General features: G+C 40.6%; 2 protein-coding genes across 6 annotated transcripts; one reads left to right on the forward strand and one right to left on the reverse strand.

Annotated features, from left to right (window-relative positions):
- Positions 1-11,743: 11,743 nt before the first annotated feature.
- On the reverse strand, positions 11,744-15,341 carry rh50 (Rh50-like protein). The gene has a single exon (XM_072715705.1). The coding sequence runs from the start codon at positions 13,697-13,699 to the stop codon at positions 12,278-12,280; it is 1,422 nt and encodes a 473-aa protein (XP_072571806.1). The 5' UTR covers positions 13,700-15,341; the 3' UTR covers positions 11,744-12,277.
- A 10-nt stretch (positions 15,342-15,351) lies between these two features.
- arfgap1 (ADP-ribosylation factor GTPase activating protein 1) lies at positions 15,352-27,988 on the forward strand. Of its 5 annotated transcripts, none has more exons than XM_023845425.2 (14): positions 15,352-15,456; positions 16,170-16,234; positions 16,541-16,650; positions 16,890-17,061; positions 17,314-17,414; positions 17,566-17,655; positions 17,807-17,918; positions 18,157-18,213; positions 20,483-20,515; positions 21,374-21,403; positions 23,454-23,510; positions 24,022-24,081; positions 24,632-24,708; positions 25,074-27,988. In XM_023845425.2, exons 2-14 carry the CDS (start codon positions 16,175-16,177, stop codon positions 25,408-25,410), a joined length of 1,296 nt encoding a protein of 431 aa, XP_023701193.1. In that variant the 5' UTR covers positions 15,352-15,456; positions 16,170-16,174; the 3' UTR covers positions 25,411-27,988. The 5 variants fall into 5 exon arrangements, with proteins under 5 accessions (XP_023701193.1, XP_023701192.1, XP_023701195.1 ...); XM_023845424.2 differs by having other exon boundaries at positions 15,358-15,598; XM_023845427.2 differs by lacking the exon at positions 24,022-24,081 and having other exon boundaries at positions 15,358-15,598; positions 24,638-24,708.

Raw genomic sequence — 27,988 nt, forward strand, 5'->3', positions numbered from 1 at the left:
ATATTCTTCTGTTTGTACCATTGTAGACACACATTATTTGATGTTAGGTACGTTAATTTGCTTCTGTGGTTCTGCTGTTAAGGTCATTATTCAGTTGTCTATGACTCCCATATTTTGTCTGTTGCCTGCTCCCAACAGGTTTGGGGAAATTATGTGGGTCCGCTGAGCTGTGGCTGATCCTGGCCATAGTCTGTGCTTTGCTGACATTATGTGGGGGATGGATGCTTCTTTGTTTTATAGTCAGCCATTGCACAGGTGAGGAAAACCTCAGCGGGATCTTCCTTTACGCTACACTCATGTTTCACTCACTCACTCTCACTCACTCACTCACTCACTCACTCACTCACTCAGCTGTTTGTTTATTTGATCTTATTGCCTGCTCTGGGAGTGTATGCCTTCCTGAATAGGGGAATTACTAAGTAAAAACAATACAGATATGTCACACTTTTCTTCCCGTTGCAGATGGAAGAAGTAAATTCATACCTCGCTTCAGGAGAAGGTGCATCTCGATTCCTTAATATCTTATATTTGTGTAATTCAAAGTGGCTGCTGGCATGTCTGAGCTTTGGGTTACAGGTGCGCTTACTGTGGATTTTTTCTGTCATCTTTTCTCCTGGAATTGGTTTGTGTGACAACAGTCTGAGTCTCAAACTGAAGGACATGGAAGACAACCCCATTTATGGAAACATCACCTACACCCAGACCCGTGAGTCTGTGTGTGTGTGTGTGTGTGTGTGTGTGGATTAGGCTTAAATTATATGTAATAAAAACCTGTTTTTTGACATTGTGGGGAACCACTTTTCAGGTCCCCACAATGTAATATGAATGAAATCAAAAAAGAAAAAATGCCAAAAGTCTCATATTTTGTTTGGTTACATATGGTTAAGGTTAGGGCTGGGTAGGGGTTAAGGTTGTCTTGTTGTGATAAGAGATTTTCCCGTAGAAATATATAATTAATTGTGTGTGTGTGTGTGTGTGTGTGTTCGCATAGATCACATTTGGGTACCAAAATGTCCCCAAAATGTGGTGAAACCTGAAACTTCTTTACTGTTGGGGACATTTTTCAGGTCCCCATTTGGATAACCTCAATTTTATAAAAATCTGTGAACGTAATCAAAAAATGAAGAATGCCAAAACTGTTGTTTTTTTGTTTGGTTACTTATGGTTAAGGTTAGGGCTGGGTAGGAGTTAAGGGTGTCGTGATTGGGATTAGGGTTTTTCCTATAGAAATGAATGTATGGTCCCCATTTAGACAAGTTATCGTAATTCAAACTCTGAGAGAAAACACAGTGTAAATATGGACGTATTACAGTTTATGTAATATGGATGTATACATTTTTTTTACCATTTTCCATAAGGACAAACTTACTGTTCATAAACCCTAATCTTAATTATTATATTCATGCATTATCAGTTAACAAATATGAAGGAAACTAGCAGATCAGTGCAGTAAGGCTTAAAATAATCAAATTTGTGAATTCATTGATCAGAAAAGTACTGCCAGCCACCAGCTAGGAATTCTTTGCCTTTTCAGTGGTTTTATACGCTTACATTAGGGGGTTTATATCAAAGCATTTACATGTCAGGTTAGATGACGATAGAGGCTGATGTTTGCTTCCTGCTCCCTGTTTTCCAGCAGGAGTGGATCTGCTTCCAAGCTCGTCTACAGCCAGTGAGCATCAGCCTCCCAAACAGAAGGTGAGCATGTGTGGACAGAGTATATAAATACAGGTGGTAAATGACATACTCAAGGGAGAAAAACAAGCTTCAGTAAAAGTATTGCTACTTCCAAAAACCAAGGACTCAAATTAAAGACAAAAAAGTGAAAAATAAAAAGAATTTAATTAAATTATTTTTTTAAAGCTGCACTTTGTTTTTCAAATGATCCAGTTCATTCTGGATAACTGACAGATGCGTAGTATGGCCGAGGAATAGCACATTTGTAAAGTTAAATTGTGCAAATAGGAGAGTTATATGAAAAATAACAATAACAACAAGAAGTTGTTATCAAGGTTAAAATCAAACAATATGAATTTGCGAAATTAAAATAAAGGGGGAAATAAAACTACTACTCCAACTTTTTTTCAAGAAGCCCACACAAAATATTTCTAAACAACTGAATTTAAACTCCAAACACACCAAAAGACAAATCACTGAACACTGAGTTTCTGTTTTATATTCCTAATTTATTTTCATGCAAGACCACAAACAGCTGTTCTTCTTTGTACAATTAAAGATACATGTTTATTTTGTGTGATCCTAAGGGGTTTGTCGAGTTATTCACCAACCCCTCTATGTATTACATGTTACGTCAGTCTGCTCTTCTTACATGACAGACTGTATGTGAAGGTGCTGGTGTGCAGTGAACCTTTTTTCTGCTTAAAAGACAACATGTCTCCGAAGATCCTAGCATTCTGGATGATTTTTTTTTTTAAATGTGAAAAATGTTTTCTTTGCAAATAAATGTGATTAAAAGTAATGTATTGAAAAGTGCAGAATCCTCCAAATTTTACTCAAGCACTTGTAACTGAGTAAATGTAAACTTGTGACTACCAGCCTCTAAAATCTAAACATCCCATAATGTCAGTAAGATGAAATATAATTTGTGTTATATAATCTGCCCAAACCACCTTAGGTTTTTATAAATGCAGATAGCTATATTTGTACAGATGCAGTTCAGTTTTGAGTATCCCATGAAAGGTACAACTGCATGTCCCCTGTGGAATATTTTGACTCTACAGGCTGTTGGCAAAGTATATAGTCTCTTTCTGTGAAAATGACCCCAAATACACTCCCAATATCTTTACATCTGGGGCCTATTAAGCCTCAGCAAAACAGAAATGATAGAGTTTTGCATCTGTCTATGCTTTTGGACGTTAGCATCAGAACAGCGGTACATTTGTTATTCTGTATGTCTTGTTAGGCTGAATTGTTTTTCGTTGTATTATTGAGGCAGAGCATCACATCACTTTAGATGTGGTGTGCTGGTGCACTTCCCATTGTTTCTGTTCAGTTCATTTCGCTCCCTTGTATTTTCATTTTGTGCATAAACTGTTTCTTATTAATTTCACGCTGATTTGTAAGTGCGTGCCTTATGTTTATACTCCATAAATCCAATTAATTTGACCAAGGTTTTACATATTATTTGTTGTTCGGTTGCTGCACAGTTATATACTGATTCAGTGAGGTGGCTGCTTTGATTAAGGACTGCAAAAAAGTGATACTGAAAATCACTCACATGAGTTTCTGCCTAATAGTGATTTCTGTGACAACACATTGTCTCATTTAGCTGCTTTAAAAAGTGTCCATGGTGAGCAACATTGTCTATGTTTTTTGAACATTTGCGTCCTTTAACTTTATTACACAGTTCCCGATCCAGTAAACTACAGACTGGGTGTTTTTTTTTAAACTTAAACGTATTTAAATTTGAAATTGCACTTGTTTTTCCTCTCGTTTCCTGCCTTTGACCTCATTCTTCAGAGTGCTTCTCAACCGCAGAGCGCTGCAGTGAGGTTGCTTCTCACAGTGCAAAACGCTTTTCTTACAGAAAGGGCGTGACTCCATTAACAGCCAGATGTGACATTACACTGGACTGACCAGCAGATGGCGTAGCATTTAATCACTACTAAAGGCAGATAGCTCAAGCGATGAGTTTGTGCACAATTTCACCCCTGCGAGAAATTCAATGAACTTCATCTTATTTTATCTTATCTGACATTGTACTTTATCTCAGGCACATTCCGGACAACAGGACTGCTACGCCAACCTGAAGCTGAAAGCCCCAAAGCCTCCTTCAGCCCGCAGCTCTCCGAAGATCCAGTACTCTGATGTGATGACGCTGCCCAGAGCAGAGGAAATCTCGGAGACTGCCGTGGACACTGACGTCGTCTCCCTACGATCCGACTTGTACGCCTCTGTGGACGCTGAGCGCAATAAGACCGTTGGCAGCGATAAAGACTACGCCAACCATATCTGAGTCTCGCTCAAGGGAAACGGAAATGGCAGCAGTGCATGGGAAACTCCTGCTACAGATCTTTGTTTCCAGTGTTTGCAGAATTACCCTGTTAAATGGGGATTTCTAGACGACATGAGTTCACTCACTGATGAGAGTATCGCTGGCAGATGTTATGCAACAGCTACCATGTGATGCAGTTAAGGACAAGCGACATGGGGAAATCTAATGATTCAGTGGGTGGCACTGTTGCCTCACACTTCCAAGGTGAGGAAACCTCTCCTGTGTTCTTGTCTTCCTGTGACGAATGGGTTTCCTCCAGGTACTCTGGCTTCTCCCTCAGCTCCAAGACATGCAGTCAGGCCAATTGGCTTTTATAAATTGCACAGTGTGTATGTGCCCTGTAATATATTGGCATCCCACACACGGTGTACTGCTCCTTGTGCCCTGTGACGGACTGGCATCCCACTGAGGGTGTACCCGCCCTGTGCCCTGTGACGGACTGGCATCCCACTGAGGGTGTACCCGCCCTGTGCCCTGTGACGGACTGGCATCCCACTGAGGGTGTACCCGCCCTGTGCCCTGTGACGGACTGGCATCCCACTGAGGGTGTACCCGCCCTGTGCCCTGTGACGGACTGGCATCCCACTGAGGGTGTACCCACCCTGTGCCCTGTGACGGACTGGCATCCCACTGAGGGTGTACCCGCCCTGTGCCCTGTGACGGACTGGCATCCCACTGAGGGTGTACCCGCCCTGTGCCCTGTGACGGACTGGCATCCCACTGAGGGTGTACCTGCCCTGTGCCCTGTGACAGACTGGCATCCTGCGCAGGTTGTTCCCACCTCGTTCCCTGTGATTTTTGCTATATAGACTTTGAATTAAATTATTGCAATGCTGTGTATACAATCTCCATAAAAAATTAAATAAGGACTATAACTACCAACAAAAATGAATTATAAAAAATATCTGATTTTCATATAATCATTAGCCCTTCAAGGCCCTTCCGCAGCAAAACATTCCATTGGTCAAAAACAACCAAATAGCCTATGAATTCCTCTTGGACTGCTTGAGATATGTGGTTCAGTTATGCCTTATTGTTTTTTTCAGCTGTGACCATATATCTGGGACTGATTAAAATTGTAAGGTTTTTTTTTTTCTTTTAATGATTGTTGTACATATTTCATACATATCAATAAAATGTTGAAAAACACGATCACCCACGATCCACCCGTTAGCTCCAAATCCTACAAATAGCTTTTTGGGGGGTTGAAAGTATGAGAGTATGGGGGGGGGAAAAAAAAAAAAAAAAGTATGAAAGCACAAGTAAAGTGAGAGTATGAAAGCACAAGTGTCACCTTTAGCTATTTTCACACCATACAGATACTGCTAACAAGTTTAACTAGATGTCCCCTGGCATTTATTTTTAATGGATATCGATGTGCAGAGTCTCAAATGCTGGTCAATATACTTGCTTGCTGTCTGTCTTAGCTTGTACAGGCAGTGTAGTGTTACTCCCAGCTTATGCAGTTAATAAATAGTTTATGGCAGAGGGTATATGCCCATTTTCAGCATTTGGTATTGTAATAGGGGACATGAAAAGCTGCGTCAGGTGTTTGTCAGTGAAATTGCTGGTGTGATTCATTATGTGTCCACTTTCATGGTGTCTTCAACAGCAAGGCTGCAGTGGACACTGTAATTCAGGATCCACACTCTTGTTGTTGATCTTCAGACATTTCATTGAGGTAGATGAAGATGAATGTGGTGGTGTATGGCTCTGTGGGTTTGGGCTCTGTGGGTTTGGTCTCTGTGCCTGTGAATTTAAGGCCAAAGCTTCAAATCCCATGGTCAGCAAAGTGCTTTCACTGTTGGTCCCACAAGCAAGATCCTGAATGCCTGACCCTGCTTCTTCAATTGTACATTACTTTAGAAGAAAGTGTCTTCTATGTTATATCTTGCTTTTGCAAATAATGAGTAAACATTGATGTTCATGCTGCTTGGAAAATACACTTGATGTTCATCCTGTTCTAGTGTTAAAAGCACATACAGATCTGCTGAATAAACAGGAGATGGACAAAACAATTGAAACACCTAGTAATATAGTAGCCATTGTAGCCAGTGATGATATACAGGACAACTTTTTGAGCAATGTAGCTCGGGCACTTTTCCAGTAATATTGGGGAATAAGTTTCTTTTTGAAAAACTTTGATAGTCAGTGGGCAACTTTTCACCATCATTCAGACCCAGATGAGTTGCCCGTTGCCCATCAAGCTGGCAACTGCCTGACAACATTGCTGAAAAAGTAGCCTTGTGTATCTTTAGCCTGCCCCACTGTTTGAAAACTGCACGAGTGATCAGAACTTCCTGATCTTGGGCAAATGTACCCAAACATGTTCTAGTTTAAATCCTGACAGTCACAAGATGCTAATCAAAAACAAACCAATTTCGAGAAGTTTTATTTACATGCATAAATTTGAATAGTGAACAAACACGTGCTCACAGACATAGTAACACGGGTTTCTTTGGCATTATAAGTATTTTGGAGACGTCTGCCCCCAGTCAAAGATGTTATTTTCAAAGATTTGACCCGTGGCAACAATCAGTATAAATCTTGTCTCACTTAGATCAGCGGCTGCAGCATTTGGTCAGCTTTTCCTACAGGATGTCTGGTTTACGCAGTCTTGAAAACTGCCTTACCTGTGTTTAATTTTACTTGTTCTGCTTAATTTCATTCCTGGCTTTGTATCCTAAGTTTTCCAGCCCACCACTGATTGGCCACTATCCCGCCACCAGAGTGACCGGTGCCACAAAGTTGTTGTGCAACATAGTAATATGTAATTGAATTCGTCTTTTTCCGGGCTGTTATTTTCTTCCTATTTAAAGGAGCTTCAAGTTATTGGGTCCATCAAAAAGGAGGGCTGGGAGTCCCCATGTTACAAGGTGGTTGGCCAAGTGCTACACATTGAATGCTGTGACTTGTGGGTATATGCAGTGTACATATTGATATTGAAATCATGGGTGAAATCTGAAATCATATTTAAAGGGACAGTACTTTTTTCTGTTTTTGATAATCTTAACTAGTTTTTAATCTATAGGCCTATGACAGACATTGGTCTTTGGAACGTCATAGAGATACAAATGCTGGGATCAGCATACTTTATGCAGTGAGTGTATGTTATTCATATAAACAAACAAGAAGTGCACAGTTCCCCTGATGGCCATATTGTAATGCTAACATCCATCCATCCACTTTCTATTTTCTGTAACTGCTTGTCCTATTCAGAGTCTCGGGGTGAAATGCTAACTAAGTTTATTAATATTTTTATTTAAGTGGCTTTATGTCTGAAAAATCTTTTTCGGTCGGATTTGTTTTTATGTTACGATGTTTTATATTGAAATTTCTAAAGTCTGGAAACTAGCAGCTGTACTGCAGACGAGTCGATCGGGGGCAGAGTGGGGTTAGGGGATTATTAATATCAAACACCTAATAATAACACCCTTTGGTTTCAGAACAGTGTCAGTCCTTCTTGATTGTATGTCATACCATATTGGACTATTCTTCAAGTCTCTGGTTCTTTACAGATTATGGAGGCTGAAATCGCCAATGTACTCTAAGCTCCAGAATGTCTCATAATGGCTCATTTGTGTTCAGATCTGGCGAATGGGGAGGCTGTGGCAGGTGTTTGCCTTCATCTTTGTGTTTACAGCATCAGGAGCTTTAACATCTTAGAATATGGGAACAATATGAGGGAACAGTGGCTGCACCTCTGAATGCACCTGGTCTTAAAAAGTGGCCTCATATTCTCTGGCTATTATATGACCACTCAGGGCAATCAGCAGGCCTAATGACTATCACCAGACTCTCATCAGGCATCCTTTGACTTTATCCTAACAAACACCCACTCTATGTAGGAAAATGGGTGAACGATGACTCATCAGACCTCAGTGTATTACTGCCCTTCGCTGTTCTGTGCACCTTACAGCATCTTGGATACAAGTGGCCCCTGAACTAAATCCCATCTTGCACAGTTGCACAGAGATGGTGAGTCAGATCTATAGTAATACTGCGAGGGGCCGTACACGCCTAAACTGAAAAAAGATATATTTTAGAGAGGCTTCAGTGCTATCTATCCATCTAGGTCAGGGGTGGACAATCTAATCTGCAGTGCATATGCAGGTCTTTGAGATAACCTTTAGGTCAGCTGTTCCTCAGATCTGAGGACACTTCAGACAGTCAGTCCCCTAATCACTGACATTCAGCAGAATTTGACTCACTTTTGTAGCTGCATTTATAATTGTGGATTTTTCATTTGGTAAAAATCATCTTTTATGTGATGATTCTGCCATTTTGCTGGAGTTTTTCCCATAATTGTGGGGGGGGGGGGCATGAAGTGGTAGGACTAACAGCAGCAGGGGTGGATTTAATGGTGTGCCCCCCCCCCCTTTACCCCCCACATCAAAATAATAAAACCACAATATGGATTATTATCTTTCCAAAGTAGACCGTAAATATCAAGGCCCCTGATGGACACCCCAATCAGCATTTTCTGCAGGTACCACTTAACATACCTGCAATACTTGATAAGGACACTACAAGATAAGAGAATGTAAGATAAGAATATAAAGATGTGATAAAAAATAAATAATAAATATGTAGTGTAATATGGAGATAAGGTAGGTATGCAGAATGAGCAAAATGACAATGAAGTGTAAGTGTTGTTGAAAAAGTGCAGGAAGTACATTGACAAACTAGCCTCATGTGTGCATTTGTACTTGTGTGGAATAATATGGTGTGAAAGACCTGCATTTTAGATCAGGCACATTTCGGACACCAACTTCTTTTTCTTCGAATCATTGACCCTTTGATCTTTAGCTGAAATAACCTCCTTTATATCTGCACACTCATCCTAGACTAATATTGCATCCTGTAGTTTAAATCATAGATTATATAATTCATTACACTTTCCATCTACACCAACGTTTCAGTTCCAAAAATGAATCAATGTTACCTAAAGTGACTTGAAAAAATGGTGATTTTGATCATTAAAGGTATTTTCACCCCTCTTTCCTTTACATAACTAATTGCACTCAGGTCAGTTTGGTGAAGCAGTTTTAACCACCTCAGATCCATTTGAAATAATTAATAACTATTTTAAATTTCATGGAACATTCCTATAATTAAGCACATTATTTTACATCAAGGTGTGATAAAGGGTGTATATTATATCTACTCTAAGAAAAAGTATAAAATAACATTACTTTCAATATTTCTATTCTAGAGTTCATATGGAATTGATGGTGTGTAGATCCAGAGTACATCCTCTGTATTTCACTAAATACTTCAGGATGTAAGTAAAGCTGCAGCTTCACTGCCTTCACTTCCTTATTAGTGTGTTTTTGTTGCAGGTCACATCCATTCCGGTGTTGTGACTGTGTCAGCTACTCAGTTTCCAGATATTCTCCACAGTGTAGCAGCACACAAGGATGTTCAAGCATGTAAAGAACACAATATTTCTGCTGTGTCCCCTTATTGTTCTACTGTTTTGCTCTTTCCCCAGGTTACATAATACTGGTGTTATTTCACAGCACAGTCAGCTGAAGTCACTGATGAAATGCTGTTGCTTCTAGGAGAAATTGCTCTGTTCACCCAATACATGACCTACTGTTCTGACCAACACCAGGTGGCGTTATTCAAAACCATTCATAACAGTTTAATTGGTTTTCTAATTTTCTGACGTCTCACAATGCCAATGCAGAGTTAAAGTAAAGGGATAATTTATTTTGGAAGATTGGGTTACTTAGCCTGAATTTATTTCTATCAGAAGGTGAAGAGGAAAACTGCTAGCAATATAAGCAAACATGGCTAACATCATCTAGCAAGGAACTAAGAAAGGATTCTATACACAAAGCAATGATTGTTTTTAATGATCTGCAGAGGTCAATAACCTCAGCATCATACCCTCTGTACTCTTCATAGATAATGTCATCAAAGAAATGTTACTGAGTGCACAAACAGCATTTTCCAATCTGTGCAATTGCACAATTACCTTCATAACACATTTGCAGTGATACAGGATAAGCAATCATTATTGCTTTGTTAGAATATGCACCTATCATTCCCCTAAATCGTACTATCAAGAGAATCATCACTAGACAGACACAGGGTAACTCTCCCACTGTAACAGGCATTGCAAATTCATAATGAAAAGAGTGAACTTGCAAACAAACCAAGCCCAATTAAGTGACACATCTCAACCTGAGCTCATCCATCTGTGTCACCAATCTAAAGAATCATTAGTGATTGCAAATTGGGTGGTATGGTGCCTCGCACTGATACCCCATCCGGGGGGAACCCCAGCCCCATGTGACCCTCACCAGGTGGATGGATGGGTGGTGATCTCTTCAGCCAAATTTGGATGATGTCAATTAATGTAGAATGATTAAAACGTCAAGTATATTTTATAAATATTTTCAGCCTGAAAACCAGCCAAAAAGAGCATGTGAGTTTATAGTCACATACATGAGGTGTGCTTTCATTTGTACATCAAAGGAAAAGGGGAATCAGATCTTCTTCATCATACCTGTATTGATGGACTATGGTGTGCTTGTGTTGGGTCTCCATCAGGGCTTTTCCAGGTGCAGGTAGATTGGAGAGGGTTGGCGGTCGCCATACATAACAATTAGCGTGACCGTCTGTAAGCTAGATTTTGATTAGATATGCCAATCCTGGGGTTCCGCTTCAGTAAAATTTGAAAAAAGGTACTCAGAATGGAGACACGTTCAATCGTCCATGCAAAATGGGCAGCTGCTCAGGCACCCCCAGTCCCCCAACCCCCCCCTCCACCACCCCTGCATGTCCCTGGGCCCAGTCCCAGCAACCAAGCTGCTGGCACAGATGGCATTTCTTGTTTCAGGTTAGCCTGGAGTGTCCTGCTGAACATGCCCCAAATTGTTGATTACTGAACCAAGGGAAGCAGCTGATTTTGTCCCCAAAGGAAACCATAGAAACAGATGAAAGTCAGCCCTCTGCACAACTCTGTACACCAGCATGCCAAAGGTCTGGGAGGAGCTTCGTAATCCAAAAGGCATGACCGAATATTTCCCTAAGCAGGGAAGACAGCCGTTTCCCACACCTCAGTAAGCCACCGGGCGCTTCCAGCAAAAACAGCCAAAGCTGAAGTAACCTGAAACAAATGTAGCACAAAACAAGAAGCACAGTGATCTAACTCATCAGATGCACGGCCTGTCAGTCACACGGGACACATAATACTTCATTGTTGAGCTAAGGGTTCGTCTGCAAAGAAAACAATCACCAACACCCGCAGAAAGAGGGCAGCAGCTCGGACTGTCATTCTCCGGCGCATTCCTTCTCTGGCTTTGCAAACAGAGCGGCCCTCACGAGGTCCTGGGAAGGCAGCCACAGAGCAGGAGGACAAAGCCGGCCTCTCTTCTGCCCAACCTGTCCACCACTGCTGCCATATTTTCCAAGAAGGCCATCACACCTATTTTGAACCAGATAGACAAACTGATCGATTTACCTTGGAGCCAGGTCTTAACACTTAGCTCTTCCTGAATTCACGTTGTTCTAAGCTTCTTTCAAACAGTGTGTGTGGGATTATTTTCTGTTTTTGCTGCATTAGCAAACTATGTTGGTGTCGATAAAATGTGTGTTAATAAATTCAATCTGATTGATTACATGATTGCTGCCTCCTGCACTTTTTTCCTTCTCCGTTGTACCTTCTGCTGGGCTACAGGCATATACATGTTTTTTGTTGACAAAAAAGTTGAAAAGTTATTTATAAAAGGGTATTTATTTTGTTCGGCACCCAACAATTAGCATCACCATCATCAAAAAATTCTTGAACACATCCATATTTGTATCACTTTATAATAATGAACAACAGATTACAATGCAGACCAAAAACATTTCTAAATCAGATACCTCCACTAAATTTTTACAAAAAATGAAGAAATCAGTCATCTCGTTCCAATGTTTTTGGAAAAATAATAATTGTGCAAAATGGTATTCAAAATACTATGAGAAGACTAGCCTATACCAAAAATAAACCGCTAAAAAAAATGTACTACTAAAACTATTTTAAACTAGAGTCAAACTAGTGCATGGTTACTCAAAAACTGGCATTTTAAAAGATACCTAACAACTGCTTAACTGGTAACTCTGACTGGTTCAATTGCAAAAAAAAAAATGGTAAAACAGTAAGGGGATCTCAGCATGCTTGGAAATCAAGATTTGTTCCCACATGACAATAATAAAATAATTTTGCTACAGTACAATGGCATCTGTTGAGCCAGATGTTTGACAAACTTATACCTTTGTGTCTTCTGGAACTTCGGGGAGCTTGGGAACTGCTACACTCTCATGGTCAGAGGGCACTTGGAAATACGGCTTATCACTAAAGCAGCACTCGTCAGAAGGCGAGGCTAGGAAAGGAAGCTTCAAGACGAATCCTGTCGCGATGCCGCCCACTGCAGCCACCCCTATGGTGGAGAACATAGCAGCCACCTGGAAGAGGGCCTGCTCTGAGGCGGTGCGGCCCAAACCCGGCTGGAGGCCTGGTATGAGCTGCTGCAGTTCATGAAGCCTGGGGTCCCCTTCCATGGGTGCTCTATGGGCAAAGGTCTGATACAGGCTTGGCCCATAAGTGTCTTCGTTTGCCATCATGATGCCCCAAATTCCACCCAGGCAGGAGATGATTCCAGTCAGGCCGTGCAAGTTGTGGATGCCGCATTGGTCTTGGATCCTACAGTGCTGAGCTAGGAATGGAGTGAGGTATTTGTAGCCCAAGAAGCAGGCGATGCACCCAACCGCACCAAGAATGTATGCAGCCACCGGTGAGATCATCATGTCAACGGACGCCCCCACTGTCACTCCCCCCGCCAGGGTGACGTTCTGGATATCAGCCATGGTGAGCTTGCCCCGTTGGCTTAGCAGGGCGGAGAGTGCGAAAGCAGTGAGGGTGGAGGCACTAAGGCCAATGAACGTGTGGAGAATGGCCCGGTGCTGGTCATCTCCCTTGAAAGTCACAGCAGAGTTAAAGGACGGCCAGAAAACCCAGAGAAACAGGGTCCCCATCACTGAAAGAATGTCCGACTGGTAGCTGGTGGCGTCATTTGCGTGGCCGTTGTTGAGGCTTGGCCGATACAGAACAAATGTGACTCCCAGCCCAAAATAACAAGCAAAGATGTGAATAAGAATGGACCCACCTGCATCGTTGATTCTTAGGTAGTTAAGGACAGCCCACTCAGTGATGGAAAAAATTAGGACCTCCAGCAAAGCCATAACCAGGAGCTGCACAGGACTGGTCTTTCCCAGCACAGCACCATAGCTGATCAGCACCACTGCACAGGCAAACTCAGCACTGAGGAGGTTTACTACCCCTAGATGAATCTTGCCGCCAGAGTAGAACTGAAAGTAACCCTGCACAAGAATCGCCCACTGGATGGCAAAGGTGGCCGTGAGGAAGTTAAAAACCAAGCCACCGAAGCCGTAGCGATGCAAAAAGGCGAGAAGGCAGCCAAAGCCGATGAATATCATCACCTGAACGTCAACAAAGACAGGGTAATCCTTATAGAGGTCATTTTCCATTGGATTTGTCATGTTGTCCTGCAGCTTTGCGTTAGCATCAGTGTCATATGTAACAAAGCCAGCATAGAGAGCAATAAACACAATCTCGGAGACAAGCACGAGGGCAGGGAGGCGTATTTTCAAACTTGTGGATTTCTTCATCTTACTAAGAGCTATCACAAAGCAGTGAATGGCATTACTGCACACACTCTTCCCTTATATCGTCTCCTCCCAGATAAGACCTGCCTCAGGCATTGGCTAAAAACAAGGTCACCCACGGAGAGAGACTTCCAGAATCCTATGCAAAAAAAGCCAAAGTACAAACTCATATAATTGCCCACAATAAAGTTTTGATGAGCCAGCGCATTTAAAAGAAATTTGCACTTGTTGATGTTACGTATTGAGTCCCAGAAAAAAAAACAGACCTAAGTTTCAGAACTCCAGACCAAAAACTAGGGTATAAATGAACTGAAAACAGCAGTGCACTCTGATTGTATTAGGGATAATGTCTCAGAAGCTGACACACAGCCAGCAACCTCAGATCGTGTGCCTTACTTAGATGACTGCACAAAAAAAAAAACTTTGTTTAATTTACTCTGCAATATCCTGCTCTCTTGTGTACATGGGGGAAATTACATCTCGGATATTTTCACACTTCAGTAGTTCACAGTAGTTCATAGTTCATCGGCCATTTAGCAGGGTTACCTCACAATTATATGGACATCAAATCAAATCTTTGCAGCTTTGTGGTTGACGTTTGATCTGGTTATGTTCGATTTGATGTTTCCTCTGCATATACCGATTAATTTATTTCAAACAAACTCACCACAGGACAATGGAAAAAAAATCTCCAGATTACCATGGCCTTATATGGATTATCAGTTCCTAATGTTACTGAAGTTTGAATTAACAACACACAGCGCAATGATTACTAGTCCAGAAACATAAAATTTAAACAGCCAGATTAAAATATAGTTTTAAAAATGTTTCAAAGAACAGATTTATATATTTTTTTTAATTAAAGTGAAGCATCATTTTGAACACTTGCTTTGTGCTTTCTGGGATAAAAGATATGGAAGACTGACGGATGTTCTTTTAAATACTGATTGTTTGTTACTGTATATAGGGAAATATACCCGTACAGTCCTGAGCAAACAAGAGCCAATAATGTCAACAAAATGTAAATAAAACATCCAACTAATGGAAGTAAAAGCAATAAAAATATAAAATAGATTTTTTTTCCAAGATTCAGATGTGCTACACAGCCAGATTTCCCTCGTGTTGTAAATATTTCTTATTAGTGCGCAGGTACATCATACTACATGTCCCTCCTCAATTGCGGTTAACTAGATATAAACAAAAGAGACCAATTCAGTGATTAACTGACATAAAGAAAAAAGTTCGTAAACAATAATCGCTACACTTCTAAAAAAAACTCCACCCAAGGAATCAACAGGGATCTGCGCATTGTAGAGTTTTGCAAGCATACAACCACACATTTATGTCACCCATCCATTTTCTTTTAACCGGTTATTCAATGCAGGGTCGCGTGGAATCTCTCAGAAAGCACAGCCTCACGGGAGAGCCTGGATGGAGGCCAGGGCCATACATCACATCGTTGAGTTTCTCCTTCAGCTGATACTTACAGATTTCCGTTTCAGTTGACATTGTGAACTACTCTAGTTAACTTTCACTTCTGTCACCCACGCAAAGGAGTGCTTCCTTTCCCAGATGCCAGCCAGTTTCTGCTCACAGTTTCAGACCAACCCCGCTCTTTCCCGGTTCCTCCTGCCAGTCATTCCGGGGGATGACGTCAGACGCAGCGCCCGCCGCCTTCCCAGCATGCATCGCATCGCCGCTCTGCAACGTAGGCACTCGGCAAATACAGGCGGCTGGCTTACTGTGAACGTATACCGAGGGTAAAGTCACCATTATAATGATATTTAAAGTGGGTTGTCTAATACACGGTTTAGGTTAAGCTTATATCAACAGCCCAGTTTTTGTCGTCTTACGCTCGGCTAGGAGGCTAAAAAATTACCGGTTCGTTTCCAGTTTAGAAAGGTAAGGTTCGCCTCCTCGCCGGCTACATCACCATGGCTAACCGGCTCCTTCAGATAGACGAAGTCAAATGCTAGTTGGTTATTAGTAGCTCTTTAGAGTAATACAATGTAGCAGGTTTGGTAGATGGTTAGGTTGTTGAATGCCATGTTTTGTCGCTGACGTTGTTGGTGATATGCGTACTAGCTGGTCGGCTAACGCTGCTGGGTTTCACAGCACCTTTGAATGACACCTCAGTGTACTTCTATTTATTCCTGTTAACTTAATATATTAATGTATTACCATGACCAGACAGCCATAGAAAGGGTGCTGGCTGACTTGTCATGTATGTCGTTTATACGCTGGTGATGTGAGCTAGGTGTTCTGGGGGGTAAGGGAGAGAGAGGCACATCTATTTGCTGGTTTATTGAGGGATATTCATTGTTTAACTTGGGCTATCTGTGTTACTTTTGGATGACTATATTAAAAATAAATATATTATTAGATCACATAACTTCATGTACATATGTAAATTCATACAATGGAGTCAGTTGGACTAGTATTACAAAAAACTTTTACTATTCCGATATTTCAGTTACAATGGCGAGTCCTCGGACCAGGAGGGTTTTAAAAGAAGTGAGAACTCAGGATGAAAACAACGTAAGTTCAAGTATATTCACTGAAACTTCAGACTGTCCGTAGACACTCTAATTGCGAAATTAAAATTCTCTGAACTGCATGTAAGCTATACTCTATGCGTGTTTAACTCCAGTCATGTAGTTAAATTTTATGTTAAGCTTTTACTGTGCAAGTTAATTAACATAATTGTATATGATACATTACAAGTAAAATTAATATCTTATCTGTGTTTTTTTTTCTGGGACTCAATACGTAACATCAACAAGTGCAAATACGTATCTGTTTGGGAAAGGTAGCTCATCCTTCTGCTGTTTCTTGTTTTCTCAGACATGTTTTGAGTGTGGGGCATTTAACCCCCAATGGGTGAGTGTCACCTATGGAATATGGATTTGCCTGGAGTGCTCTGGCAAACACCGAGGCTTGGGGGTGCACCTTAGGTGAGTCTTTTTAATGTGGATTAATTTGGATTATGCAGTTGTATTATATGGTGTTTTATTGTGGGTGTAAGGTGTCTATTAATCAGCAGCCTACGTTTCATTTAGTGGAAGCCAATAAGAAGTGGTGCTGGAATATTTCTTGTCTTTTTGAGACTTGGACATTTCCCGCATTGTGGGTGGGTGTCTTAGCAAATCAGGTTGTCGTGCAGAGCCATAATGGCCCAGTGTCAATCCTTTAGCTTTGTGAGATCCGTCACCATGGACAAATGGAAGGATATTGAGCTGGAGAAGATGAAAGCAGGCGGAAATGGCAAGTTTCGCCTCTTCCTGGAGATACAAGAGGATTATGACCCCTGTTGGACTCTGCAGGAGAAATACAATAGCAGGGCAGCTGCGCTTTTTAGAGACAAGGTGAGCACACCAGACTCACTGCCATTTCTTTGAGTAGTGATTGGTGGTTTGAGTTAGCATGGTGGCTAAGCAGCTAGACTCTGACCAAGTGGTATCAAGGACAAGTGCTAAAACAGGCCTGCTGTTGTTCTTTAATGTGGCACTTAATCTGCTGTACTACATGCCCAGATAATTGTTGTATGGTTTGTTGTAAAATGTCAAATTTACTGTCTAGGTTGCTAAATTAAAAAAAATGTAACCGTGATTGTGCAGGTAGCAACATTAGCTGAGGGGAAGGAGTGGAGCATTGATACATCCTCTGCCAAAGACTGGACACCCCCACAAGCCAAGGCTGGTCTCTCCTCCTCACACCGGTAAGAACAGGAGAAGGTCTGCCCCAGCGTCAGTGAGCACAACACATACCTCCTCATACCGGCTAGTTCAGCCAACCGCAAAAGCAGATTGGGGCCAGAGCGAGACATGGAGACACGCATTAAATAACAATACCTGAAACTCGATTCACAGCAGTTCAGCCGGTCCAGCGAAAAGCTCAGGACTCTCTTCAGAAAAGGCTTTTGAAGACTGGCTAAGTGATGATGTCAACTCCTACCAGAGGTCAGTTTTGTCTTCACACTTTTTTTAGAGAACTATTTTTCTTTTTGTAAATAAACATGATCTATGAAGGACACTGACCAGCACAAATGGGCGCAATTGTTTAATTTTTTAATAGCAAATGGAGACTGATATTTTTGTACTTTGTTTACAGTGGTGGCGGATACAGTGGTCAAGACAATCGCTACGTGGGCTTCGGCAACACAGTCACTCCTCAGAAGAAGGAGGATGACTTCTTGAACAATGCGATGTCCTCTATTTACTCGGTATGACTTTCTGTACTGGCAGAGTGCTTAGACGTGGCTACTATTGGAAACCCTGCTGGAATATGCTGTGCTGGAGTAGAATACCATGTTATGCACAGTTTCTTTACATCAACAAAATCACTCTTCCTGTTATGCTAAGGACTTAGCTAAACTGCTACGCAGTTTGACATATTATTTATGGTAAATTACCCGTTGGTCTTTTGTAGTATGAAAATGTAATTTTTTATTTAATTTTCAGGGTTGGAGCAGTTTTGCAACTGGAGCTACCAAATTTGCATCTGTAGCTAAAGATAATGTGAGTACTCTGAGTGTAATATCCCTGTTTCTGGACAGGGCTGCATGCTCTTAAGACATATTAGTGTCATTAGACGTCTGTATGATGTCAGGTCTGAATAAGTTTTCAATTTGCTGGTATTTTAAAACAAAAGAAAATTTGATATGCATAAAACATGATGTAATGTGTTGTACTTTAATTAGAAACTTTTTTTGTAGCAAGCAAATAATTCTCATTCAGAGCAATGGCTCATGATTCCGTGAAGATATTATTTTTAGCACCATGGGCTGTAACAGCAGTGCTTTACCCAAAATATTATAAAACCTTTTTATCGTCGCTCTCACTGTCTTTGGTTCTAAACACAGTATGTTATCATAGGGATGGTCCTTAAGGGTCATGAGAGTATCCTGATGAGCTTCATGCTAACATCTGCTCTATTTCATACTTATCGCTGCTGCGATTAGTGGACACTTCTTTTTTTATTATTTTAATAAAATTACCTTTATGATTTCTTAAATGTTTTAATCCATTATAACAAATGTTTTCCTTTAATATCACTGCATAATTATGAACATAAGAACTATACAAACGAGAGGAGGCCATTCGGCCCATCGAGCTCGCTTGGCGAGAACTTAACTAATAGCTCAGAGTTGTTAAAATCTTATCTAGCTCTGATTTAAAGGAACCCAAGGATTCAGCTTGCACTACGTTATCAGGAAGACTTCCATACTCTGACTACACGCTGTGTAAAGAAGTGCTTCCTTAAATCCAGTTTGAAATGTTCTCCTGCTAATTTCCACCTATGGCCACGAGTTCTTGTATTTGAACTAATGCTGAAGTAACTATTCGGTTGAACAGCATCCAAACCTGTTAGAATCTTATAGACCTGGATCATGTCCACCCTCAGTCTCCTTTGCTTGAGGCTGAACAGATTTAGCTCAAATAACCTTTCCTCGTATGACATTCCTCTAAGACCAGGAATCATTCTTGTGGCCCTACGCTGCACCTTTTCTAACGCCGCTATGTGCTTTTTAAGATATGGTGACCAAACCTGCACACAATATTCTAGGTGAGGTCTCACCAAGGAATTGTATAATCTTAGCATTACCTCCCTTGACTTAAACTCCACACACCTGGAGATATACCCCAACATCCTATTGGCCTTTTTATGGGAGTACTTCAAAGTATTGCAAAACAAAAAGATGGTTTTACACTGTGCAAAGTGCAATGGCATACCATAGCAACACTAGTGCTATGCACGAGCACCTGAAGAGAAAACACAAGTGCTCGTCTGGATGATGGGCTAGGCAAACCACTGGAGTAGGCAAAACCACCCTAAGTGCTGTCTATTTATGTTTATTAAATGTTTATCTACGTTGACTGATAGTGCCAGTGTCTAAGTTTGTGCACGTTGGACTTGTGACGGTGTTGTAATCGTAAACTAAAACTGAAATGAAAACGGACACTAAATAAAAGAAAATAATTTGTGAACTGAAATAAAAATGAAAACCATGTTTACAAAAAAATGTTGAACTTTAATCTGCAAAAAGTACTGCTACACCACTACCATCTTTTACCTTGTTTAACCACAGTATCTCCTCCTTTAAAAGATGGCTGCTGATCTGTAACTTAAGTGCTTTTCGCTTGTGTTGCATGTGTCGTGCTCCGCTTGCTGAAGTATGAGGATACGCCAAATTTATACAGATTACTAACTTTTGGGCATCACAATACACATCTCATTAATATGTTTAGCCATACTACTAATCTGTTTAAGGAATTGTGCGTGAAAATAATGTGCATATAGTGCCAAAACGCCCTATCTCAGTTATCTAAAGCCCTGGAATGACATACAGTTTGTTCTTGTCAATATAAATTAAACGGTCAAGTTGATTTTCTGGAGGAAAATTAGACTGGTCGATTAATCAATAAAATAGTCGATAGATTAATTTATAGAAATAGTTGTTAGTGGCAGTCCTATTTGTACTTCTAATAAATCAGCTTTCATGATGCAGTTATTTTACTTGAGGTGCCATTGACTCAGAACTGTACTAGAGCACAATAATAAGGTTTAATTTTGAGAGACATAGTCTTACTGCAGTTTTATTATAATCAGTGGTTATTCAGTTGAATAGTTTATGCTTTCATTAAAGTGGATTTGATATCTTGCACAATGAACTGAAATGTGTTCCCAGTGCATGTAGCCCTGTTCAGTGTGTATCTGTATTGATTTGTTATCATTGCCAAGATTTAAGAGATTTTACAAAAAAACTTCTTGTATTCTTTTGTGCAGACAACAAAACTTGCCACCCAAGCAACTCAAAAGGTAAGTCAATAAGCTGACATATTCTGTCAACAGATATATACCGTTAAGTATGCTTAAGCTGCTTTGATCAATTTTCAACAAGCCTGTCGTTTGCTTGATAGCTGTTAATAGAGCTGGTATCTAGATTTAAAAACATTGATATAAAATGAATAGCTCTCTATACACCACCTTGGAGTACTCAGGCAATATAACAATTCTCAGTACCCAGCTGCGATGTATGATCATGATTTGTTTTGAATATGTTTAAAGATGTCAGGCACATAAAAGTAACATCTGGTGAAGGTTTTCATACTTTAGTCATCCTCAGTTCTTGATAACATTTGCTTGTGTTATGAGAGTATCTAGTACAGGGGTGTCAAACTGCAGTCCTGGGGGCCGGAGCCCTGCACATGTTTGGTTTCCCCTCATTTAAAACACCTGATTCAACTCCTTGCAACTCCTTGTGCTAATTACCACACAGCTCTTGAGCGGAATAATTTGTGGCAGAACAGAGAAAGAACTAAACTACACAGGGCTCTGGCCCCCCAGGACTGGAGTTTGACACTCCTGATCTGGTAGGTTTACTGGTTATAGTCTGTTTATTATCTAAAATATATGGCTACCACCTATAGCCCAACACACTCCGTTTATTTTTACGACTTGTAAAATACACCTAGCTGAAGGCATTTATGCCTTTTGGTATCTTTTGGTATCTCTTGATAATCCAAGTTCATTTCAAAGGCTTGTGTTTCATGTACTATCCTATGAGTCTCAGTTCTTCCACGTAGGTGTAAATCATGGTGGCTTTTGTAGACCTCTGTGTAGACTGTAGTTTGAAATGCCTGTTGCTCCCTTTGCCTCTCTGCTTTCTGGACATAGTTAAGGGGCTATAAACCTCCTCCAGAGCCGGTAATCATCGCGTTAGTGTATGCATGGAAATCCTGTCAGTGGGCTCTAGTTAGGCTTGGTCTTCCAATGGGTCCCATTTATATTTCTGTTATTCACTTCACTTAGATTCATCCATTGTAATGTGCATGGTCCATTTCGCAAGCTCATAAGACAGTCAATGCAACAATGCTTTGTGGAGCTGTGAGTGATGTCAGGTTGCTCAGAAATAGTTCAGTTAATGTTGGATGTGTGCCTCCAGTTCAGTTGCCAAGAAGATCCTGCACATTAGTTTTGCTGTTTTTATTTATCGTTTTGTTGTCTTTATCGTTTTGTTATCTTTAACTAATGAAGTTGAGCAGTTTCCAAAACACAAACCAAATCTCCTTGACTCACAGACACCCACAGTAAGCTGACTTTGCTGCTGTTCTGGCTGTAGTAGTAGTAGTAGTAGTAGTTGTTTCAGCAGCTGATGTCAGTAGCTAGATATATGTGGCACCTGCACCTGTCCAGCATGTTCCAGTGGGGCGCAGACTGTAGATTCATGCAGTGCCTGTTCTGTCATCAGTGCTCTGTTGCCAGCTCCCGTCGTCCCCAGCATTTCCCCACAATTTCCAAACCCAGCACAGTGTGCTCAAAAACATCTACATTAGGGCTGCCACTAACAACTATTTTTCTACAGATTAATCTATCGACTTTTATCGATTGTTCGATTAATCTAAACGATTAAACTGATTTTCTGGAGGAAAATTAATTTAATTTTATTTCGAGGACAACAAACTATGCTATTGCAGGGCTTTTAGATAATGTACGACGGCTTTTGAGCACTATATGAACATTATTTTCACCCGCAATTCAATAAGCAGATTAGCAATATGCTTTATTAATGAGATGCATTCTGTGATGTCCAAAAGTTAGTAATCTGTATAAATTTGGCGTGTGCTTAATAAATTAAGTTATTGGAGCACGCCAACTTGCGACAAGTGATAAGCACTGAAGTCGCGATGAAGGAAGGGACAAGATCAGCAGCCATCTTTTAAAGGAGAAGATACTGTGCTTAAACAAGGTAAAAAGGTGGTGGTGTGGAGGTACTTTTTGCAGATTAAAGTTTTTATTATTTCAGCTCACAATTTATTTTCTTTTTAGTGTCTGTTTTCATTTGTTTGTTTACGCAGGAACGTGCACACTGGCACTGTCAATTAACGTAGAATAAGATCAGATTTTAGCCTAAACATTTTCAAAAACACTAATTCAATAGTTATTCTAAGGTAGCAGGCAGACAACTTTATGGCTTTGAGTGTATTTAGCAGCTATAAGGACAAAGGATATTAAAAAGCTCTCCCTACTTATGGTAATTTAATAAACATGAATAGCGACACGGTGGTTTTGCCGTTTCTGGGTCTAGAGTAGCACCTGTGTGTTCTCTCCAGGTGCTTGTGTATAGTGCTAGTACTGCTGTGATATGCCGTCGCACTTTGCACAGTGTAAAACCACCTTTTTCTTCTGTGAAAATTTGAACTACTCCCATCATTACGTAGTGATATTAAAGAAAGACATTTGTTTTAATGAATTAAAGCGTTTTAGAAACCATAAAGGTAATTTTAGTCATCAACTACATCAGCTAATAGCGGCAGCCCTAAACAACATCCTTTGGGTTTTCAGATATGCACAAATGTAATCGATTTTCTTTAATTTGATTTGAAAATATCCATATTGAATTGGTTTTGACTGTATCCTCAGTGTGCATTGCTGCTTTCAGACAGCAGTGTGAGTAGTCAGTGCTTTATATCTAATTTGGAACTCACGGGAATTTCCCTGTGATGTCTAGGCTTCCAGAAATAAGCATATTTATCTTGTCTGAAACTGTGCTGGGTTCCTCATACGCCAAACACTTTGCTTTTCCTTTTCTGTGCGTCCTGGGACAAATTCCCCTCAGCTTGCCTTCTCATTTTGGCTCATTGTCAACAAAAAGCACAGCTTTTTCAATGCAGTAACACTGATGAGCCTCATCTTCCCTTTGTAGAATTCTGTGCTCTCAACTTAATGTCTTGTTTTTCTTTTCTACTTCAACTAGGCTGCAGAGTTAGGCCAGACATTAAATGAGAATGTTATCAAACCTACCCACGAAAAGGTAACGCTGGGAGTTCCAAGTTATTGTGTTCCCTGGCAGCTTCTATTGTTATGCTGCTTAGTTAATTATTTAGTTACAGGCATTTATATTTAGCAGCTAATATTGTCTTTGTTTCCTGTGTCAGTGTCCAGTGAATAGAATGCATGAAAGTATTTGAGCAGTGTAAAATGTATTTCATAGTCAGCCATTTTGTAAATGGCTTTGTCTGTATAAAGAAAAATCCAGTTTAAAAAAAATTCATGTCCTCTCTGAAAACTGAATCAGAAAGAGCCAAATACACATCATTATGGTAATTTTGAATCACAGGAATCTGTCCTATAAATTGTAAAATTGTGTACTCTTAACCTATGAAAATGTATTTAGAATTTCTTGGATCTGAAATGGTAATTTTAGAGATAAAAATAGCTGGAAAAAACCAGTGTTTTCCCATGGCACTGTACCCCGGTGTAAAATGACATGGCGGGTCACATGTTTGCTCCACCTGGCATTAACGGCAAATTGACTCGTCCAGGTTAAGGAGGGCAAGTTGCTTGACGACATGACAACCGGCTTCTCTGAGCTGGCTGTAAAGGTAGGCGATGTCCCAGTGCTGTGCCTCACGCCCAGCGCCAGCCTCCCAGCGTGTGTCCAGGCGGGGGAGGGGGGGAGGGGGAGGGAATGGCACTACAGGTCACCATGCTTCACGTTCACTGCTTACCTCAGGGCTCGAGAAGCACAGTGTCTTTACAGACAGTTACTTCAGTAATTAAGAGGGGCTCTGCAAGGATGTGGGCCTTTTCCTGTAGCCTGAAACACCTGCCGTTTCTTAGCATAACAGATTTAGGGCGGCCTCTCTGGCCCCATTATTACTATGCTCCTCATGGGAGGCTGGCTCGGGTTTGAATGTCTATTTGTATATTAAAACTTTAATGAAGTTCCTGTCTTTCTTCCTCTGTGCTGCCTTTATAATTGTAATGGTGAGTACTGTGTACCTCACAGTTTGGTTTGGTTCTGTTATTACGAATACAAGTTTATTTTCTGTTGTTGAAAAGTTTGTTGGTTTACTTGCGAATGTCTATAGTGTTGATGAAGAAATCCCCCTCATGTTCTTTATGTAAAGCTTGTGTGTTTTGCTTTAAAAGGTTCAGGGGGCTGGCTCCAAGGGCTGGAAGGACATGACTTCTTTCTTCAGTGGGAAGACCGAGGACCCCACAGACAGGTAGTGAGCGAGCCAGGCCTTACCCCAGAGATGGAGCTCAGTCAGTAGAAATGTCAAAATGCCACTGGGCCACACTCAGTAGAACATTTCAAACCACCCAGGCAGTGGTTTATTAAATCTCCCAAGCTGAGTGCTAGTGAAGTGCTGCGGTTTATTTAGTATATTAAGAAACAGCAGGCAAATAAGTTACCACATCCAGTTAAAATTGATGGAATAGGACCAATGCAGAATGTTTGTTTGCCTTCACGGTTGGTTTTGTTTACCAGAATCGCTTGCTTTGTTTGCCTGCACGGTTTGTTTTGTTTGCCAGCCTTATTTGCTTACGTAGTTTGTTTATAAGTTATTTTTGTGGTGTTCTGCCAAAGGTCGTCGGTAGGTGGTAGCTACCAGAACATGGACTCCCCAGAGGGCTCCCATAGCGGCACTGGGGCCAACCAGGATGGCTGGGAGGGCCCCGGGGGGGGCAGCAGCGCCAAGCGCTCCGGCAGCAGTGACAGCTGGACCGTCGCCGACGCCTCAGCAGGGAAGAAGAGCTCCGACAGCTGGGACAACTGGGCATCCGAAGGGCCGTCCAACAACAAGCACAGCACGGGGGACAGCTGGGAGGCATGGGACAGCAACTGGGAGAACATGGGTGAGAGCAAGGCGAAGAAGAACCAGCCCAAAGCTGCCGAGGAAGCCTGGGACAGTGCTGACTGGTAGGAGCGGTACTCTGATAGCGCTCCTCCCCCACGTCGATGCAGCATCGAACTCACACCGATTCCCAACGGTTCCTCTGAAAGTTAATGGTGCAGTCTAAGAGTAACGTAAGTTGTCTTTATAGTGTTCACTTTGACTCAACAGTAGTGCATTTTGTTTAATCTGTCAGATTGATCTCCATCCACAAAGATTCTGTCCCCCTCAATAACTGTACAGACCAAGAATGAAAAACAAAAATCTGTTTTATGATGCCACAATTCTCATTTTTAGTTTGTTTTCCCAAGGAAGCATTTGTTACATTACCAAGTGCTTTTTAAAATGAAATATATTCAGGTAAATTGTGGAATTATAAAATGACAAGTAATATTATTGTTCACATATTAACTGCCTGTAAAAAAAAATATGATTTTTCTGTATCATGCTTGTTATGGAATGCAATTAATTTGGCGCACAGCAGTGCAATAAATTAATATAACTAACACTTTGACATTCTGTCGACGTAGCCAAAGGATTGAATACACTTGGTTCTTAAAAGTGGACATTTTACATACGTTCCAGTGATGGCAAATTTGTATATACTGTAAGCATGTATAATAGTCTGCTGCATCCTAATCTGTTCTGTCTGTCAGAGGCCCTACTAAACTTCAGGTGCTGTTACATGCAGTGATAACTATTGTATTATTGTATTTTCACCTGAACACTGGGATGGTCACACAGCAATAAAATGTGAGATTATCCTGCCCTCAAATTTTATTGCCAAGGCTCTGTGGATCTCAGACCTGCAAAGCAAATTACAAAAAACAGAAAAGTCTCAGAATTCAAATCAGTTGTTTGTATAAAACAAAGCCTTAATATTTAGTGTGCCGGCAGGAGTCGGTGATTGAGGATTGGAATAACCGGTTCTTCTGTAACCTCAGCAGCTGATTGGACACAGCATATCCGTAACTGGGGCTGCTGGAAGCTGATCCATCCTACGTGTGCATTTGTCGAAACTCTACTCAGTTTTAGTGCTGTTTCTCTTGTTTCTTGGAATTGCTCTTGCTTTCTTAACGCTAACAAATTAGAGTGGTCTCTGGGAATAAGGTGCTTCTCTCAAGAGTATCTCTTATTTGTTTATTTCCTGCTGTGGAGTAGTGTACGCTTTGCAGTCTAATGTATCTGGGAATTCATTCTCCACTCCTAATTGGGGGGAAAAATGCATCTGCAATTTAACTGCATGGGTAGGAATCTGCAGTTTTGATGGTTCCAGTTCTATGCTGTAAATAGGTTTAATGCGCGCACACAGTCTTACTTGTTTGTTTATATTGTATGGGAAAGGTATTGCGTGACTTGTACTTGCTTGCTGTTCCCAGATTCATCACGATCAGGTGCAAATACAATAGTTCCGTATGTCTGGGCATGTCGTGTGTAAATAGTTAAACATCATAATGCTGTTGTGCAACAAAAGATACATGGGCTCTATAAAAATGTTTCCCCCCCCCTTTCCCTGAAGTGTGAACTTTGCATTGGTTGTGTAAAGCACCTTCCCAAGGCAGATAATTGTTAAATGCTGTTTTGTTTGAACCTTAAATTTTACCTTGCTTCCATATAAATTGAACAATTGCTGTCCTTAGTGTTTGCTCCATATGAGCTGACAGTGGAGTGAGAAACAATGTTATGACTTGCTCCGCCCTTCCACATCTTGGTTTATATTATATAAAAAACAATCCTTAATCTCTTCATGCAAATTTGCCATTGTAATAAGCACATCTGTTCCATGCAATTTTTGTGAAATACAAGAAGTTGGAAAATCCCAGACAAATTGTTCCCTGCTGTGAGATATGACTTTTTACAAATCATCAAATGACTTTCAGATGCATGAGTGATGAGCTTGTGCACTTAATTATTCAGGACTCATCACTGCTTTTCAAATTTTCGTTCACATGGCTAGTTGCAGCATAAAGTGTCTAATATATCTCTTGCATATTTTCATCATTTTGTCAGACATGGCTGTAATTATTATGGAGATCAGTATTTTTAAAAATAACAAATCTACTTCTTGGGTCCCATCTCAAAAACTGTAGTCACTTTATGCATTTTTTCACAGAAAGTTTGTTGCATGATATACACCAATTTGAATTTTATGTAAATGTATCAAATTCATGTATTGTAGTTTTATTTTTCAGAAAATATAATTCCTTAATTTTGTGTTTAATCAAAAAAAATAATTTGTTTGTCTAAATTATGTAAAGATCAATGGTAGTTTCATAGTTTCACCAAATTTGTCCCACAGTCCAATAGCACCCCCCTCTGGTTAATGACATTTACGTTTTCATTGCATATCCTTCCTGTTTAAGACTTTATTTTAACAAAATGCATTTTTTGAAAATGACAAAGCATTCCAAGGCCAGAAGAGGTCACTGTGCTGGGTTAATGTGCAATATATTTTCATTTCTGAAATCAATCTTTTCCCTTTGGGCCTCAAACAAAGCTGGGACTGGCCCAATGGAGTTCAAACCATGTAACAAAAAAAAAAAAAAAACTTGAATGGGTATCCTTGTTGTGTAGTCCTTTTGTCTGAAAATAAAGACAAAAAACATCA

Source organism: Paramormyrops kingsleyae, chromosome 8 (genome assembly GCF_048594095.1).
Source record: "Paramormyrops kingsleyae isolate MSU_618 chromosome 8, PKINGS_0.4, whole genome shotgun sequence".
In the NCBI taxonomy this organism is placed as follows: Eukaryota; Metazoa; Chordata; class Actinopteri; order Osteoglossiformes; family Mormyridae; genus Paramormyrops; species Paramormyrops kingsleyae.